This window comes from Monodelphis domestica, chromosome 4 (genome assembly GCF_027887165.1).
Source record: "Monodelphis domestica isolate mMonDom1 chromosome 4, mMonDom1.pri, whole genome shotgun sequence".
NCBI lineage: Eukaryota > Metazoa > Chordata > Mammalia > Didelphimorphia > Didelphidae > Monodelphis > Monodelphis domestica.
The window spans coordinates 364,785,712-364,805,002 of NC_077230.1; the positions used below are offsets into that span (position 1 = coordinate 364,785,712).

Genomic DNA, 19,291 nt, shown 5'->3' on the forward strand with positions numbered 1-19,291 from the left:
CTAGTGTACCACCTAGCTGCCCCTAATTAATAAATATAATTACATTTTCCTTGTTCAAGAATCCTATAAATGTTTTCTCAAACTGTCTTGGAGAGAAGACATGTCTAACGGTATGGAAAGATTGTCCCGGTTTAGATAGTTTTCAGCCTAAGACAGAAAATGTTTGGATTTTATAATGTTTGGATTCATAATAATTTAAGTCTTAAATATTGCTTCTGGCAGACTTGTACTAACTATAAGTATACCCTGGTTTTCTCCTGGTCCCCCTTCTCTTCTCCTTCTGTACTATTTCATATGGTGATATCATTAGCCCCCATGATTTTAAATAGCATCTCTATGCTGATGATTCTCAGATCTACTCGTCCTTCCTTAAACTCTCTGCTTATCTCCAGTCTTGCATCTCCAACTACCTTTCAGACATCTCAAAACTGTATGGCCAGTAGACATCTTCAACCCACTATGTGCAAAGCCAAATTTATTGTCTTTTTGCCTAATCCCTCCATCCCCATCCTCCTCATCCCTCAGGCTCTAAACCTAGGTGGCATCCTGAGTCCCCCTCCCTCCCTCCCTCTCTCTCCCTCTCTCCCTCCCTCTCTCTCCCTCCCTCTCTCCCCTCTCTCCCTCTCTCTCTCTCTCTCTCTCTCTCTCTCTCTCTCTCTCTCTCTCACACACACACACACACACACACACACACACACACACATACCATCCCTCAATGTTCAAGCTATTGCCAAGGTTTGTCTATTTCATCTCTGAAATATCTCTTAAAAAGCCCACTTCTCTCAACTAACACTGCCATCACCTGGGTGCAGGCCCTCATCATTTCATACTTAGATTTTATTTTTTAACACTTACCTTCCATCTTCGAATCAATAGTATATATATTGGTTCCAAGGCAAAAGAAGTATAAGGGCTAGGCAATGGGGGTTAAGTGATTTGCCCAGGGTTACTCAGCTAGGAAGTATCTGAGGTCACATTGGAACCCAGGACCTCCTGTCTCTATAACTGGCTCTAGTCCACTGAGCCACCTAGCTGCCCCTTCATACCTAGATAACTGCAATAGCCTGCTGGCTATTGCTGGCTCTCACTGCTCTGACCATCTTCTATGTATACACTAAAGTGATTTTCCTAAAGCAGAGATCAAACCAAGTCACCCACCTGTCCCACTAGTTCCCTACACAATAAACTCTAGTAGCTCCCTATTGCTTCCAGGATCAAATATAAAATTCTCTCTTTGGAAATGCAAATCAAAACAATTCTGAGGTACCACCTCACACCTAGCAGATTGAATAATATGTCAGCAAAGGAAAATGATAAATGTTGGAGGGGATGTGGCAAAATTGGGACATTAATGCATTGCTGGTGGAGTTGTGAATTGATCCAACATTCTAGAGGGCAATTTGGAACTATGCCCAAAGGGCGATAAAAGACTGTCTGCCCTTTGATCCAGCCATAGCACTGCTGGGTTTGTACCCCAAAGAGATAACAAGGAAAAATATATGTACAAGAATATTCATAGCTGAGCTGTTTGTGGTGGCCAAAAATTGGAAAACGAGGGGCTACCTTTCAGTTGGGGAATGGCTGAACAAATTGTGGTATCTGTTGATTGTAGAATTATTGTGCTCAAAGGAATAATGAACTGGAAGGATTCCATGGGAACTGGATTGACCTCCAGGAATTGATGCAGAGTGAGAGGAGCAGAGGCAGGAGAACATTGTACACAGAGACTGATAGGCACAATCGAACATAATGGATTTCTCTACTAGCAGCAATGAAATGATCCAGGACAATTACGAGGGACTTATGAGAAAGAACTGTGGGAGTAGAAATGCAGAAGAAAAACAACTGCTTAATCACATGGGTCAACGGGGATATAATTGGGGATGTAGATTCTAAACGATCACCCTAGTGCAAATATAATAATATGGAAATAGGTCTTGATCAATGGCACATGTAAAAAACCCAGTGGAATTGCTTGTTGGCTATGGGAGGGGGCTGAAGGGAGGGAAGGGAAAGAACATGATTCATGTAACCATGGAAAAATATTCTAAATTAATTAAATAAACAAAAAATAAAAATAAAATTCTCTTTGACATTCAAAGACCTTTATAACTTAGCACTCTCCTCCACAACTTTCCAGTCTTCTTATACCTCACTCCCCAACATATACTCTGTGATCCAGTGATACTTGACTCCTGACTATTCCACAAATAACATACTCCATCTCTCGGCTCTAGAAATTGGTTCTGTCTGTCCCCTATGCCTAGGATGTCTCCTTTTTCCTCTCTGCTTCCTTTAAATACTAACTAAAATCCTTTTACTGGAATCCTTCCCTAATTTCTCTAAATTCCAATGCCTTCCCTTTGTTAATTATTTCCTATTTACCATTTATATAGTTTGCTTTGTATACATTCATTTGTATGCTCTCTCCCCTTTTAGGCAAGGCAGGAACAGACTTTTGGTATCCCCAGCACTTAGCAGAGTGTTTGGCACATAGTAGGTGCTTAATAAATATGCATTATTTCATTTGTATTCCCAAACTTCCCATGGGGCCCTTCATTAGGAGGCACTCAACAGGTTTGGTTTGGTTTTTTTAAACCCTTGCTTTCTGTCTTAGAATCAGTAGTAAGTAAACAGTATCAAATCTAAGATAGAAGAGTGGTAAAGCATTTGAGGTTGTGACTTGCCCAGGGTCACACAGGTAGGAAGTGTCTGAGGCCAAATTTGAACCCCCCAAACTTCCAACTCTGGGCCTGAAATTCTATCCACTGAGCCACCGAGCTTCAATAGATTTTTTAAAATTGAATTGTTGAAAGGTAAGAGCCCTAAAGGACTCTGGATATGAAATGCACAGAGAATATGGGGACAGCCCTCTCCACTCCTACAGAAGCTGTGAGGGGCCCCTAAAGCAAGTGATATTATGAGAGAAGGAAGTTAATAGGAGGTTCACCCACCCGGGCAGCATCTGATGACTTCCTGAAGGAATGTCCGAGTGTGAGAGCCAAAGGGGAGGCGCACAGTGAAGCTTATGTCTTCCGACTCTATCCAGACAGTCACATCAGAGCCTGCACAGGAAAGAGAAGAGCTAAAGCTACAGCTGAAGGGCACAGGATAAGGGCTCATACTGTTTCCTTCTTTGAGATCCCTTGCACCATTCTAGATCACCATCACCAAGGGGGAGAATCAGCAGGGGCTCCTAAGTCTACCCCTTCTAGTTGCTCCCCTAGAGACTGCCATAATCACTCATCCAGGTATAGACCTGATATCCCTGAAGATGTGGCAAAACTAGGCTCTTTAGTTCTCTCTCCACTCCCACCTCTCAGGTCTAGCTCCATTTCATTTTGTGAGTAGGGCAAACAGAGGTAGAAGTCTCCAAGCCTGTAAGAGGCAACAGGATATCATAGAAAAGAAACTGTCTCAACTTTGACACAAAACAAGGAAGTTGGGCTGTCCAATCTCTTATAGCTTCCATGTGGTCTTTTCCTCTGATTAGTGAGTCTCTAGCCTGGACCACTGTTTCATGAGATACTCAGGCCATACTCATTTCACTCCTAACTCAACTCTTCTACCTCATCTCTAGTCACCCTAGTATCCTTGGGTATCATGCTCCCCACTCTTACCCTTTCTACCTCTTTTTCCAGCTAGATCCTACAGTGCATAGAATGAAGAACATGGAATCAGGAACACAAGTTCTAATCCTCCCTTAGGCACTCCTTAAAACATGTAATCTGGGCAAGTCAGTTACTCTATCCGCCTCAATTTCCTCATTGGTAAAATGGGAATAAAAATAACACCTATCTCCCAGGGTTTTTGTATGGATCAAATCAGCTGACATCCATAAAATATTTTGCTAAATTTAAAGTGCTATAGAAATGCTATCAATGATGATGATGACAATTATAATGATGTGTGGTCTTTTCTAATTAGATTATAAACTTCTTGAGGGCAGGGACACCTTTTTTCATTTGTAGTTGTCTGCCCCACTGCTTATCATAATGTTTGGTACATTTGTGGTTCAAATAATTTGAGTCATATCCAATTCTTTAGGATTAGGACTTTCTTGGCAAAGATACTGGAGTGGTTTGCCATTTCCTTCTCTAGCACCTGGTACATGGTAAGTACTAAATAAATGCTCTAACTGTTGATAGAGCAATTGAGCTATCTGTCCCTTCCATATCTAAATCTGATGACTCTAGAGTTTGCAAAATGCATTCCCCACAGCAATTCTGTGGTACTGTAAATATTATGATCCGGAATCATTTTATAGAGGAGAAAATTAAACTGTAGAGTAATGAGGTGACTTGTCCAAAATCATACAGGTCATAAATAGGACAAAAATTTAAACCTCAGTCTTCAGTGCCTAAATCTAACACACTTTCTAGTCCCCCCAAATAGGAACCTTTATACCACCACAAAGCACCATAGAGATGTTAGATTATAAAGGTTGTCATGCCTCATCTCAGCAAGACTTTTTGGTGGGCCAGGGATAGACTCCTCAAATCTTCAGCCCAACCAGAAATGGTGCCCAAAAAGAAGAGGAGAGAGAATCTTTTTTGCTTTAATCATTTTCTCTCATACCAATCCTTGAATCCTTCCCCAATCTGGAGTCAAAAAATCACTGGAGCACTTACTTACCCAGGACATGGAGGTCACAGTCAGGAGATACTGTCAGGAGAAAAAGAAATGTCATTTCAGAATCACAGAATCCCAGCATTGGAGAGGTGGAAGAGGTTTCAATTGTCATCTAATCCAACCCAGGTGCCCGCAAAAGAATTCCCATTATGACAATACTGACAAATGGTCATCTAGCCACTGCTTGATGACCTTCAATGGAAATGAATCCACCACCTCTTAAGGTAGCCCAATCCCCTTCTGGACAGCTCTTAATTGGTAGAATTTTTTTCACCTAACATCAAATCTAAATATGTATCTTTTCAAATTCTACCCAATGCTCCTAATTTAACCATTGGATTGAAAGACTAAGTCTTTTCTATACCACAATCCTTCAAACACCTAAAACCAGTTATCAGGTCCCCAATGAGTCTTCTTTGCTTCAGGCCAAATATCTATAGTTTCTCCAATTGATCCTATGCCATAGATTCAACCCCTTTCACCATGTTGATTGCCTTCCTTTGGATGCTGTCCAGCTAATCCATGTCTCTCCTAAACCATGGCACACCCAACAGAATATTCTAAATATGGTCTGAACAAAGCAATCTATCATCTCCTTATTCTTGGCATTTCTATTTCTCAATGAAACCCAAGATTTCATTAGTGGTTTTGGTCTCCATATCACACCATTAACTTGGAATAACTTTGCTGTACAAACCTTTGGGCTGTTTTTGAGACAAATGAGGCTATCTAACCTTGATCCCTCACCTTGGACTTATGAGTTGATCTTTAAAAAAATTTTTTCTTCTATCTTAGAATAAATATTGTGTATTGGTTCCAAGTTAAAGAATGGTAAGGGTTAGGCAAGTGACTTGTACAAGGTCACATAGACACTTATCTGAGGTCATATTTGAACCCTAGACCTCTTGTCTCTAGGCTTAGGTTCTCAATCCACTGAGCCACCTAGCTGCCCGCAAGTTGATTTTTTAAAATATATGATTGCATTTGTAATTCCATCTTCCAATATTCAGCCCGATATTATAGTTTGTTAAGATCTTTTGAGATTCTAACTAGCTTGACCTCTCCAAGCACTATCCATGGGCTCAGGATTTTATAGTCTGCTGATGTCTAGGGGAGGCCAACTCAAGGAAAGAATGAAAAGAGGCCCAAGGGGAAGGTGATCCTATATCCTACTCCTAAGAGGAGGTTCCTTAAGGATAAAGACCCTTATCAAGATTAAAATTTTGGATCCCACTCCCCCACCCCATGCCTAACATACTAATAAATAGTAGACATTGAAACAATATCTTTTGTACCACCACCACCTCTCCCACCCCTACAAAGCACCTTCTTCCATTGTAAAATTCCTGGTGATGGGCACCACCTTGTCCAGGGACACATCCTCGCCAGTGATCGCCATCCTTCGATGACTGTACAGGAATAGGCTGCAGACAGAAGGTTTGTGGCTGCTTAGATTCCCCGGGATGATTGATCTGCACAGGCCCTAAGGGTGACCGCAGGCCCCCAAAGTAGTCATAAGACCCTGGAGAGCCTTCTGGGAATGGGCTTGGGAAAGACACTGAGTGCATAATTAATACACATCTATTATTCAATGGCTACATTAGCCATGACCTATATAACTGGCCCAGAGGGGAACATAGAATAAGCAAATCCAATAAATGTAATAAGGCTATAAATTGCCAAATAAACTCCGTCCCTCTCACTCAGAATTTTCAATAATCCAGAGGTTCTCTGGTTGAGGAATCAATGACCCTTATTGAACCCTCCGAGGCCACAGCTGGAAGAGATGGGGTGCCACCAATATTTCATATCTTCTGTAAGCTTTGATTGCCAGTCCCACAAGTCTGTAATGCTATCTCCTTCCCCTAACTTTGTTTGGCACTTTACTTACATTTTTCTTATACCCTGAAGTCCTCTTTTGTCTTGTAATGATTTGCATTCATTACTGCTCTGAGTTTCCACATCTCATTCTGCCCTCTCCTGGCTATGTGCCACCCTCTACACCTGGAAAGCTCCAGGGAAAACCTCTGCCCGTCACCTCACTTCTCTGCCTGGTTAAATCCTTTCTTCCCTTTAAGACTTCCTTAATTTGTTTTACCTTTTTTAACCCCCTCAATTTCATTTGATTCAGCAAAATATTATCGAGTTCTAGATACTGGTGACCCAAAGACAGACATATAGCTGGTCCCTGCCTTTAAAGAGCTTATACTCTGGGGGAGAGGGAAGGATAACACAAAAAACAACATAAATGCCAGATAATGATCTGATTTACATGTATATGTGTATATTATGACACAGAAATATCAGGCTGTGTAATATGACCTATTTTATATATGTAAACTATAATAAATCTCAAATCCCCAATAAATACGTGATTAAAGGATATGAACAGTTTGCAAAGGAAGAAAGGTAAACTGTCAACGACCATCTGAAGCCATGCTCCCAATCACTAATAACAAGGGAAATGAAACCTGAAACTACTCTTGAATTTTTATCTCATGCCCAGCAAATTGATAAAAATGACCCTAAAAATGGAAACAGTCAATGTTGGAGGACAGTGAGAAGACGGGCACATTACTAAGTTACTGGCAAGATGGCAAACATTCTGGGAAATAGGAATTATTATGAGAAAGGAGAGAAAGAAGACTGCCTATATCCATCCAGCCTATCCATCTCATTGATAGATACTACCCTTGTCATTTTCTTTGGCAACATGACTAACATGGAAATGTTTTGCATGATGGCATATGTATACTATGTAAAATTGCTTGTCTTCTCAAGGAAAGGGGAGAGGAGTGGGGAAGGGAAAGAATATGGAACTCAAAAGTTTTTTATAAGATTGTTTATATATAATTTAAAAAAATAAAAATAAAAGAAATAGATTTCTAGCCTAAGGAGGTTCAGTATAGAAAGGCCCCATATATGTCAAAATATCAATAGCATTTTTTAAAACACCCTGACTTTTGATTTTAAAAACAATACTAAGTATTGGTTCCAAGGCAAAAGAGTGGTAAGAGCTAAGTAATGGAGGTTAAGTGACTTACCCAGGGTCACACAGCTAGGAAATGTCTGAGGCCAAATTTGAACTTCCATCTTCAGGCTTGGTTCTCTATCCACTGAGACACCTAGCTGTCTTAATAGCATTTTTTGGTGATAGCAAAGAACTGGAAACAAAATGGATCCTTATTTGCTGGGAATTGACTAAGTAGACTGTGGTATGTGAGGATTTTGAAAGACTATTGTGGAGAGGCACCTAGGTGGCTCAATGGACAGAAAACCTAGCCTAGAACTAAGAGGTCTTGGGTTTAAATCTAACATCAGTAGCATGACCCTAGGCAAGTCATTTAACCCCAACTGCCTAGCCCTTATGACTCTTCTGCCTTAGAACCGATACTTAGTATTAATTCTAAGACAGAAGGTAAGGGTTAATAAAAGAAATATTATTGGGAAGTTAAAGATAATACAGATGAGAAATTCAGAGAAACCTAGGAAATGTACATATACTAAGACTAGGAAAAGATAGCAGAAAAAAAAAAGAATGCTCCACCCAATGATTTACTATAATGAAATTGCACTAAAACAGCTGTTGAACTGAGTAATCATAACAACTAATAATGGTTCCAGAGAACAGTTAATGGAATATACCTCCCTTGTCTTGGGATTAGAGTGGAATGATCTCAGGACAAAATATTGTACACAGTGTCAGACAAGATCATTGCCTTATTTGTTCATGCTTAACTATTTTTCTTAATTACAGATTCAATTCTTGGGAAGAAAAACTCATCCAGAAATGACTGTGATAAAGATATCAATAAGTCTAATTTCATAATAAATAAATACAAAGCAGGGGTTTAGTGTAGATAGATTAAAAGACCAGGTTCTGATATGTTTCCTGCTTCCATAAGAGAAAAGGAAAGAGAAATTAAAACATATAAGTGTCTTGGAGGAATGGAGATTAGAGACATGGGTAAGAATTTTAATTTGGGGGCAAGAAATTAAGGAAAGTTTGGAGGAAGAAAACCCTCCAGGCACAGATACTAATCTAGACTCTACTTGTATGTTAAAAGGGGCATAGGATCAAAGATGATTAAGGGAGACATAAAAAGTCAAAAAAGGAAGAGATATCAAAGGGGATGACTCAAGATAGAAAAGAAATACTGTAGAAGGAAAAACAAGGCAGAGTAAGTTAAAAAAAGGTATTATTATTGTAATTCAGTTGTTTTCTGTCATGTCTAGCTCTTGGTGACCCCATTTGGGGTTTTCTTGGCACAAGAGTGGTTTTGGTTTCCCATTTCCTTCTCCTGATCATTTTACAGATGAGGAAACTGAGGCAAACACAGTTAAGTGACTTATCCAGGGTTACATAGCTAGTATGTGTTTAAAGTTAGATTGGAATTTAGGAAGATGAGTCTTCCTGACTCCAGATGTCATATTCTATTCATTGTACCATCCAGCTGCCCATTTTAATAAGAAAAGTTAAGTGTAGCAACTAGAGGGTAAAAGCAAATTGAAAGAATTGTTTGGTAGGTGAGGAAACTGGTGCTACAGAAAGGAGTTTGGTGTTAGACTGAAAAAGAAGAGGTTGTTGTGGGTAAGTCTAATATTATGGAAAGTCTAATAAAAAGAAATTGAGTGGGTTTTCCAAATTATTAAGAAGAGATATTAAGAGGAGGCCATAAGTCTTCCCCCACCCAAACCCTTACCTTCTGTCTTAGTATTATTCTAAGAGAGAACAAGAGCAAGGGCGAGGCAGTCAAGATTAAGTGACTTGCCCAAGGTCACACAGTTAAGACGTGTCTGCATCCAGATTCAAATCCAGGATCTCCTGTTACTTAACCACCATTGCCTAGCCCTTACTACTCTTCTGCTTTGGAGACAATACTTAGGATTGATTTTAAGGCAGAAGTTTGGGGTCTTTGAAAAAAAAAATATACACACAAAAGTACTGAATATCTCAGCCAATATACAGAATATTAATAAGAAACTGTGGAGTAGCTAGGTAGTACAGTGGATAGAGCACCAGGTCTGAAATTGGGAGATCCTAGGCTCAAATCTGGCCTCAGATACTTCCTAGCTGTGTGACCTTGGACAAGTCACTTAACCCCAACTGCCTAGCCCTTGTCATTCTTCTTTTTGTCTCAAAAATGATATTAAGGCAAAATGTAAGGGTTTAAAAAGAAAAGAAATCATGCTGTGACTTTCATTGAGTATGCAACATTTATATTTCTGCCAGAGTCGAGTGGCTTAGCTGTGTTCCAAGAACATATAGATTTATCCTGATTCTGGAGCAGAAGGTAAGAGATGTAAAAGCCACCTCTCCATCCTCCAGGCTGTTAGGGAGGAGGAAGTGATCCAAAAGGAACAAAATCAAGGCTTCAATGGGGTGGGAGTGGGGATTAACAGTCATCTGAGGCAGAGGAGAGAAGATTTAACTAGTATCAGTATTGTGGAAATGGAAGCCTAGCAGTAAAAATAAAGTGGAAAAGAGAGCAGAATTTGCTCTGCGTAACACTATTCCATCTGCTTGTTTACCATGATGGTATCTCAAACTCAGCCTGCCAAAAACTGAACTCATGATGCTCCTCTCAAACCCTCCTTTTTCCCCAGCTTTCCTATTACTGCCAAGGGCATAGACAATGTTTTTGCCTTTCTTTCTCTTCCTAGTGCTTGTTGATTGAAAAAGAGAAGGGAAAGGGAAAGGGAAATTGAAGTACAATTAGAGTTCTAAATTGGACTTGAAGCTCATCTTGAAGAGGATGGAACTGGGTACCCTGGGGAGGGAGAAGCTGATTGAATCCCAAAGAATAATCAAGTGGAGTCACAGATATCATTCAATAAGATCAGAGGAAGAAAAAAAGAGCAGGAATTGGTGATTCCCTGCTCAACAGTTCTTTTGAAAAGATAACAACAGTGGTCTTCTGTCTTCCCAGAACATGGATCCAAGACATGGCAGAGAATGCCCTGAGGCTTATCAAAATGGATAACAGCTACCTACTTTTGGTTATTCCAGTGGACACAAATGAAACACCCAGAAGAAGCTGAAAAAAAAATGTTGCTCATGCTTATAAAGATTCAAGCAAGAAATCAAAGACCACATGCCTCCAGGGGCAATTTTCTCACTATTAACCATTTAAAGCAAGAGGTGATGAAGAAGAGAAACATTAATTTGGGATGGGAACAATTGGCCAAAAGAGTAGTTTGAGAATGACATTTGTACTTCTGAACCACAGGTTGAAATACAAAGATGACAGATTTTTGACCAGAGATGAAGTATCTCTAACAGAAGTTGGTAAAAATATATTTGTTGAGTATCTTATCAATCTGAACAAAAGGTCTTTAAACTAAAAAATAGGGTAGGGGCTGCCTATTTTATATATTCCCCAACACAGTAGCTGCAATGAATAAAGAAGAAAACTTCAAACATACAGTTTATAGGAGACAGAATAGAAAAATCTCATGACTCCCATGTCTATACACAAATGCCCAGAGTTTATGCAACACACAAGATGAACTAGTGGTTAAAATGAAAGGAGATAAATTTGACTTCAAAGGGATCACTGAGGTTTGATGTGCTATAATACACAATTGGATCTTAGCTCAGGATGGGTTTACCATATGCAAAAGAAACAGGATAGGAGGCAGCTGGGTAGCTCAGTAGATTAAGAGCCAGGCCTAGAAGTGGGAGATTCTAGGTTCAAATCTGGCCTTAGACACTTCCCAGCTGTGTGACCCTGGGCAAGTCACTTAACACCCATTGCCTAGCCCTTACCACTCTTCTGTCTTGGAACCAATTCATAGTATTGATTCTAAGACAGATGGTAATGGTTAAAAAAAAAGGATAAATAAAAGATATTGGGTTGGAGGCAGTATTGTATTTTAAGAACATATACATGTACATGCACATGTAAGAAAATACAGGAACTAAATGGGGGAATATGATGAAGAATATTTGTATGAATGTTAATAGAGGGAAAAACAGAAATGATTTTGTCATTGGAGTATATTACCGAATACTTGGAGAAGAAAAAGAAATAGAGAATTTGGGAAATAGATCACAAGCCTGGAACACAGGTATAATAGTGATGAAGAACTTCAATTACCCAGACATCTGATGAAGATCTCTCTCTCTCTGTCTCTGTCTCTCTCTCTCTGTCTCTCTCCCCTCTTTTCCCCCTCCCCAATCCTTTCTCCTTTCCTCCCTTTTTCTCTGACAAAGCAGAACAGCTAATTTCCTGATTTGCCTTGGTGATAATTTCTTCTTGCAAAAGTTGATGGAACCAACAAGTAGGAATCCTGTTCTCCATCATACTCACACTAACATTGAGAAAACTGTTGCTGGGATAAAAATGAAGGTTTGCCTGGACAGAAGTAACCAGTTCCTCCTGGCATTTGTGATAAAGGAGAAATTTCTTCATACTTTTCCAGACTTCTTACATTTCACCCTTTCCCCACACATTCAACAATCCAAGCACCCTGCTTCTCAAATGTTACATATCATCGCTTGTCTCCAAACCCTTGCAATGTCTCTTCCACCATGCCCTGAATGCTCTGCCTCTTCACTTCCATCTTTTTTTAATGCTTACCTTCCATTTTAAAATCAATACTGTGCATTGGTTCCAAGGCAGAAGATTGGTAAAGGCTAGGCAATGGGAGCTAAGTGACTTGCCCAGGGCTACATAGCTGGGAAGTATCTGAGGCTAGATTTGAACCCAATTCCTCTGAATTCCAGGTCTGGCTCTCAATCTACTCAGCCACTTAGCTCCATCGCACCCCCCAACTTAGATTTTTAAAAGAAATGTACAGAAAATGGAAGCAAGTCCATGCCACAATGGACACACTATAAAAATATGGCATGGTCCTATAAAAATGATATCATGAGAAGCAGAGTTGAAGCTGGCAAAGGAAATTAAGGACCAAAAAATAGTGATCACCTTTTTAAGCTAAATAGAAAGAAAAAAAGGAGGAACAAAGAAGGGAGGGAACCTTGGCCTGTTGTGGATAGGAACATGGTAAGTGACAACAGAAAGAACATGGAGCTACTTAATTCCCATTATGCTTCTGTTTCTCTGCCAGAGGATACTTTTTTAAATAATTGATTGAGTCACTAGAAATGACGCAACAAAGAATGGCTTAATAGAGGTTTATACCCATGATAAATAAGGAGATAGCAAAAGGGCACCTGTCTGTTCTTGATGAACTCAATTCACCTGGTCCTCCCCTACTTAAATGAATGGCAGATAATGAGAGTTGCAGTTCTCAGTAATAATAATTGAAAGGCCATAGAAAACCAGAGTAACACCAGCTTGAAGAAAGACATGCCCCAATTTCAAAAGAAGAGGAAGACTCCAGTCTATAGTCAGTCAAGCAACCAACACTTGTTAAGTGGCTACTAGGTGCCACAGACTATGCTAAGCACTTTCAGTTGCTCAAAAAGGCAAAAGACAGTCAGTGCCCTTGAGAAGCTCACAGTCTAATTGGGGAACCAGTTCGTGGGGAATTTTTAGAATGGATCATTAAAGAGATAGCAGTTAACACCCAGAAAAAAAATCAGTGATTACGATGAACATATCTTATCAAATTAAGCTCAGTTCTCTTTCTGAAAAGATTACTGAAGAAAAAGGTTTCCTCACCCCACCCCTTGGAACACAGCTGGCTAACACGTTCAGATATGAGAGAGTAGGGATTCCTTTAATCTGTGGTCTGGATTAAATGGCCACTGAAGTCTTTTCCAACTCTCAAATTCTGTGATTCTGTGAATCTCACCTCAGAATCTCTAGGTTGCCATGGGCAAGTCATTTAATTACTCATTACCTCAGTTTCCTCATCTGTAAAAGGGGGGAAAATAATACTGGCAAAACATACCTCACCGAGTTGTTATGAGGAAAGCATTATACAAACTTCAAGTGCTATTCAAATGTGAATTATTATTATTATTGTGGTCTTTTGACAAAGATGAAAGTCCTTACACCTGAGGGAATCAGGGAAGGCTTCACTGAGGAGGCAGTAACTGTGCTAAGACATAAAAGAAATCTTCTGAAAGGTGGAGGTGAGTATACATGTACTGGGGCTTAGATACATTGTCATACTGCACAAAAGTGAGGGATCCTTTTCAGCTAGAATTACCCCTCCTTTAAGCTCTCGAGTCATCCTCTTGGGACACATATTCTACCATTAAAAAGAATCATCTGTGCCCTTGTCTCATCTCCCTAGTAGACAGGTAAACTCTTTGAAGGTCAGGAATGTGTCATGCTTCATCTTTGTCTTTCCAGGGATCACACATAATAGGTGCTCACTAAATCTTTATTGAATTGAATTGTTTTATTCTACCTACAAATACATGCCACAGGCAGGACTGAACCCAAATCTTCCTGAATTCCATCCATCTCCTTGCTTTTTCTCCTGCTGATACTCCCTTGGGACGTTTAGACAGACCTCATGAGACTTGAGTGATTGAGTCCACTAAGCTTTAGAACCACGGGCCTGGGGCCATGTTCACTATATCTCCCTGGGGCCCCAGACTTACTCAAAATCCCATGTGACTATTCACCTCAGCCAGCACCTTACCATCTGCCCTACTGCTGCAAGTATCCCTCCTCTCCACCACTCTCCACCAATTGTTTGTGATGTGTATCTACTGATTCACCTATGCTTCCACTCATCATTCCTGTGATTTCACCAATAAACACACCCTGCTTGAACACTACTTCCTCTGTGTGTTGTCTTCCCTACTACAAAGTAAGCCAGAGAGCTCAGACTAGTTTCAAATTGTATCACCAGCACTAAACATATGGCAAATACTTAACAAAGGTTATTCCTTCATTCATTCTGAGCTCCAATTTAAATGAATTCAGTTCATTTAGTTCATTTCTCTTGGGCAGAAACACCCTGCTGTCATAGATACAGGGTCAGTCCTTGAATCTGGAAAATCCCGAGTTCAAGTCCTTCTTATGACAGATTTTTGTACTAGCTGTAATACTTTATTTAAATTACTTAACCTATTAATACCCCAGGCAACTCTCTAAGACCATAAATCACAAAAGAGTTGCTGAACTGCAATTATGGAGAACATTTTCACACAGGAAATTCCCCATGTTGACAAAAGGCACCCCCAAAAGTGTCCCCCCCCCCAATTTTTTTCTTTACCAGACTGCAATCTCCATGAGGACAGGGACTGAACCGTGAATGTCCCCAGCACCAAACACAGACACATGCTGTTGTGCTGTCCTGACTACTCCATTTGGAATTTTCTTGGCAAAGACACTGAAGAGGTTTGCCATTTCCTTCTCCAGCTCTGTTTACAAATGAGGAACAAACAGGGTTTAGTGATTTGCCCAGGATCTCACAGCTAGTCCAAGGCAAGATTTGAACTCAGGAAGTTGAGTCTTCCTGACTTCAGGCCAGGAACTCTCTCCACTGTGCCACCTTAGCTAAGCCTTCCACACAGCTGCTATTATAAATGTTTGTTGAGTTACACTGGGTCACTGAACTTTGACCCAGTCAATCTAGTCCACAAAATGAGAGCAAAGGAAGTATGAATCTTACTTAGGCCCAGCCCTCCGGGAATGCTAGGGATCCCCCCACCCCAGAGAAACCAAACAAACACTAATGCCAAATTAGCGTCCCAAGTTAACTAAATAGTGTGTCAGGGACAAAGAGGAGGCAGTTGCTATAATGCAAAGACTCTGGGAACAGAAGATCCAAAACTTGGGTGTAATTTCTAGCGCTTCCACTCACTAGCTCTGGAACCTTGGATAGATCCCTTCCCTTCATCGATCCTCAGTTTCCTCATAGATTAAAAAAAAGAAGAAGAGACTGGAATTGATGAACTTTAAGGCTCCTTCCGGACGCTTTGACAAGATGCGATTCTAAGTTCACTTACGCATACTCCGGGCCACATCGGACCAAGCCCAAAAGCCGGCTTTGGAGACTGTCCCCAACACACACTACACCCTGCACCGCCTGCCGCTCAAGGTCAAGGAAAACAGGAGGGAGGAAAGAAAGGACGGAATGACGAAAGGAAGGAAGGAAGGAAGGAAGGGATGTCTTTCAACCAGGCTCACTCCACCCTGATCTTCCGCGCCTCTCTCTGACTTACTAACCAGGGGAACGGGAGCAGGGAGACTAATAGAAATGGGGCCAGGCTCTGCAGAAATGAGAGCAGGAAAGGATAGGAAGTTAGCCTTTTTGTTCCCCAAAGCCCCTCACGAACCTGGGCACCACTCAGTGTTCCCTTCCTCATTTTCCCCTCCCCCGCCCTTCAAGAGCCTGGCATACAAGGAAAGGATACAATAACGCAGTGTTCACCCTGGGCCAGGGTCTCTTGAATGGCTCCAGATTGGTCCATACTGGCAACTGCGGCGGCGGAACCGCACGGCTCAGGTCTTGGAGCGGGTACGGTGCAGACGTCCTCCGGTCCAGACCGGACAACTGACCGGACGGCTGAGGGGGTGCTGCAGTCCCGGGGCCCCGGAGGGCTGGGGGAGGCGAGAGGAGGGCAATGGAGGATGAGAAGAGATGGCGATGGACCAGACTTTAGGGCATTGGAGTGGCGAGGGGGCATAGTCCAGCCCCGCTACTGTTCCCCAATTTCTACCACCCTCCCTGGGCGAGTGTCCAGCCGGGTTGCATCAGCCGGAGGTGGGGCAGGAGGGGACGCAGTGTCCTGCAGAGATAGACAAGGGAGTGGGAAGGAGGAGGGTACCCCACCCAAGCTCCACATCCGCAGCCTCTGACCCCGCCCGCCTTAGTCTGCCCACCCAGCCGAGACTCCAGCCGGGTCCTGCAGCTCATGGCTCAGGCTGCTCCGCCGCTGTCAGCCTGCCTACCTCTGGGGATGTCGCAGCCTGCAGCGTGCTGGAGACAGCGAAGAGCCCGGGGCCAGTGGGACAGCGCCAGCTCACTACACCTCCCGGCAAGCTCCACGCAGCTGCCCGCGGGCTAGCGGGCCAGGAGGCCAAGTGGCCTACAAGTCCCAGCCTGCACTGCGCCTGTCCCAACACGACCGTGCTATTTAACCCCTTAAGCATCTATGTGGTCTTAAGAGGTCCTTACCCGCCCTGACAGCCCCCCGAAAGATTATTGGGGACAGCACCCCATCTCCTCCCGCCTCCACCCCATGCTCGCGCATATGAATACACATGCCCCAGCCCAGAATGGAGGTCTGGATCCTGGTCTCCAAATGGTGTCATAATAAGTAGAAATCAATCCAACAAGCGTTTGCTAAATTTCTCTAAGCCGATTGTTGGATTTAGAGCTGATAGAAGTTTTCGGGCTGGAAGAGACCTTAGTGATCACTTAATCCAAACTCTCTCCCATTTTATAGATGAGGAAACTAAGGCCCAGAGAGCTGAAGTGACTTGTAGGCTTTCACAGGTAATAAGTGACAGCTAGAATATGAATCCAGATCCAATGACTCCAAATCCTGGGCTCTTTCCAGTATAACACACTGTATATAGTTCACAGAGTCTGACACCTTTTCCACAACTCATAGTCTTAGAGTTCCTAGAACAATAAGAGGAAAAAGTGACTTGTCCAGGATCACACAGCAAGTATGTCAGAGTCAGAACTTAAACCCAGTCCTTCCTGGTTTCAAAACTCTATCCAGCTAGATGATGCCTTGTATAGTGTAGGGAGTGGAGAGGGACTAAATAAATAACAAGGGAAAAGGAAAAAAATTGTTAGTAACCAGATGTGTGATCCTGGGCAAGTCCCTTAACTCCAGTTGCCTAGCCCTTACTCTAAGCTCTTCTGCCTTAGAACTAATATTTTGTATTGATTCTAAGACAAAAGGTAAGACGTTTTAAAAAACATATCCACTAAGCCTTGATGGTCTCAGGTCCATGAAGACAAAATGGTCATGACAATTACTATTACTACTTCTACTACTGGCATTTATATGTGGTTAAAGGTTGTAAGATGATTTATATTTTCAATTCAATTACTCTTCACAACAAATCTGGGAGGTAGGTGCTATTATTATTCCTCATTTTACAGATAAGGAACTGAAGCAGACAGGTTAAGTGATAGACCCAGGGTCACAGAGCTAGTAAATGCCTAAGGCTGGATTTGAACTCAGGTCTCTTTCTAGTCTTGCTTTCCCCTGCACCTTTCTTGGTGAATAGTTAAGGAAGGATGTCTCTCCTCCACCCAGACACTTCTGATGGTACCTTACACATGGAATAAATACATATTATACATATATAACATATATTTTTATGCACTGGACTGAAAGATAGACTTGAGTCTGAGGCAATGAATTTTCCTGCAGAAGAAGGTGACAGAGGTGCTTGTTTTTGGACAATGTAACTGAAACTAAACCTGTTGCGTAGATAAGGAGAATTCCTTGTAGTAGGGAAGGAGATTTCATTGGGCAGTGCCAAGCTTGGGGTTTGTTCTATGGTCAACTCCGAGAGTTCTCAAGTTTGACAATTTTAACATTAGTCCTTCTAGAGAGAGGAAGCTTCACAAAAACCATTTCCTCTTGGGAAAACTAAGAGGATTACTCATGTAATACTTAAGCAATGTCCTTGGAAAGCAAAGCAATATTAAGTTAGGGGGAGGGGGTGAAGCAAGGGATACTTTGCCACCCCTTGCTGTTAATAGGAATTATTCAGGCAGCATACGTCTGATGGAAAGAGGATTACTTGTTTAGTAACCCCCAGAGATTGTTTACTTTACTTTCTGGAGTAGTACACTGGGTTGGAGGAACACTAGGTAGTAGCTTGAGAGAAAGAGAGAGAGAGAAAGAGAGAGAGAGAGACAGAGAGAGACAGAGAGAGAGAGAGAGAGACAGAGAGAGAGAGAGAGAGAGAGAGAGAGAGAGAGAGAGAGAGAGAGACTCATCAGAATGATAAAGGGTCACCTCAGTGTGGTGAAATAGATGAAATATTAGACTTGGAGTCAGGAAAACCTGAGTTCAAATCTGACCTCTCAGATACTTACTAGCTCTGTGACTCCAGGCAAGTCACTTAACCTATGTTTGTCTCTGTTTCCTCAACTGTAAAATGGGGATAATAGCAAAATCAATCTTGGAAGGTTGTTGTGAGGATCAAATGAGATGATGTTTGTAGAAAAGCACTTAATATAGCTCCTGGCACTTAGTAGGTAGTATATAAATGCTTGATTTCCATTTCCTCTCCCTTCCCAAGCCTATTTCCATTTTTTTTAACCTTTATCTTTTGTCTTAGAATCAATAGTATGTATTGATTCTAAGGTAGAAGATCGGTAAGGGCTAGGCAATGTGGGTCAAGTGACTTGCCCAGGGTCACACAGCTAGGAAGTATCCAAGGCCAAATTTGAACCCAGGACCTTCTGTTCTTGTCCTGCTCTCAATCCACTGAGCCACCCAGCCCTACTTCCCTTTCAAGAGGAGAGTGTGAGCTATTTAATTTTTTAAAAATATTTCTATATGTGTTTTGGACTCCTGAAAGTCTTTTTGATCTTCTGCATTTTCTATAGGGTGAAGCAAAGATTGGCCACTGTAAATCTTGAAATCTGTCAGACTTGTGAATGTTAAAAATTTCCCCATCAGGGAATTCTTAATTGGAACAAATTCCCTACTGAGAAACATTCCCCATTTTGATGTGAGAACTCGCCAGGATCAGAAATGGGAGGACTTCTACTCCAACTGTACTTAAGACTGCTTTAGGGGAGAAAACTC

General features: G+C 41.6%; 1 protein-coding gene across 4 annotated transcripts in view; it reads right to left on the reverse strand.

Annotated features, from left to right (window-relative positions):
- INPP5B (inositol polyphosphate-5-phosphatase B) overlaps positions 1 to 16,617 on the reverse strand; it is a 79,515-nt gene extending 62,898 nt beyond the window's left edge. The window contains exons 1-6 of one of the 4 annotated variants that reach the window (XM_007492820.3): positions 16,458 to 16,617; positions 15,920 to 16,294; positions 15,512 to 15,591; positions 5,959 to 6,056; positions 4,636 to 4,665; positions 2,955 to 3,065 (exon numbers count right to left, since the gene is read on the reverse strand). In XM_007492820.3, the coding sequence (XP_007492882.1) occupies positions 2,955 to 3,065; positions 4,636 to 4,665; positions 5,959 to 6,056; positions 15,512 to 15,591; positions 15,920 to 16,192 (592 nt within the window). In that variant the 5' untranslated portion in view covers positions 16,193 to 16,294; positions 16,458 to 16,617. Of the gene's footprint in view, positions 1 to 1,563; positions 1,583 to 2,954; positions 3,066 to 4,635; positions 4,666 to 5,958; positions 6,057 to 15,511; positions 15,592 to 15,919; positions 16,295 to 16,457 lie in introns of those variants that run through there. The other 3 variants (XM_007492823.3, XM_007492824.2, XM_056795170.1) reach the window with 3 other exon arrangements.
- Between the last annotated feature and the right edge of the window lie 2,674 nt (positions 16,618 to 19,291).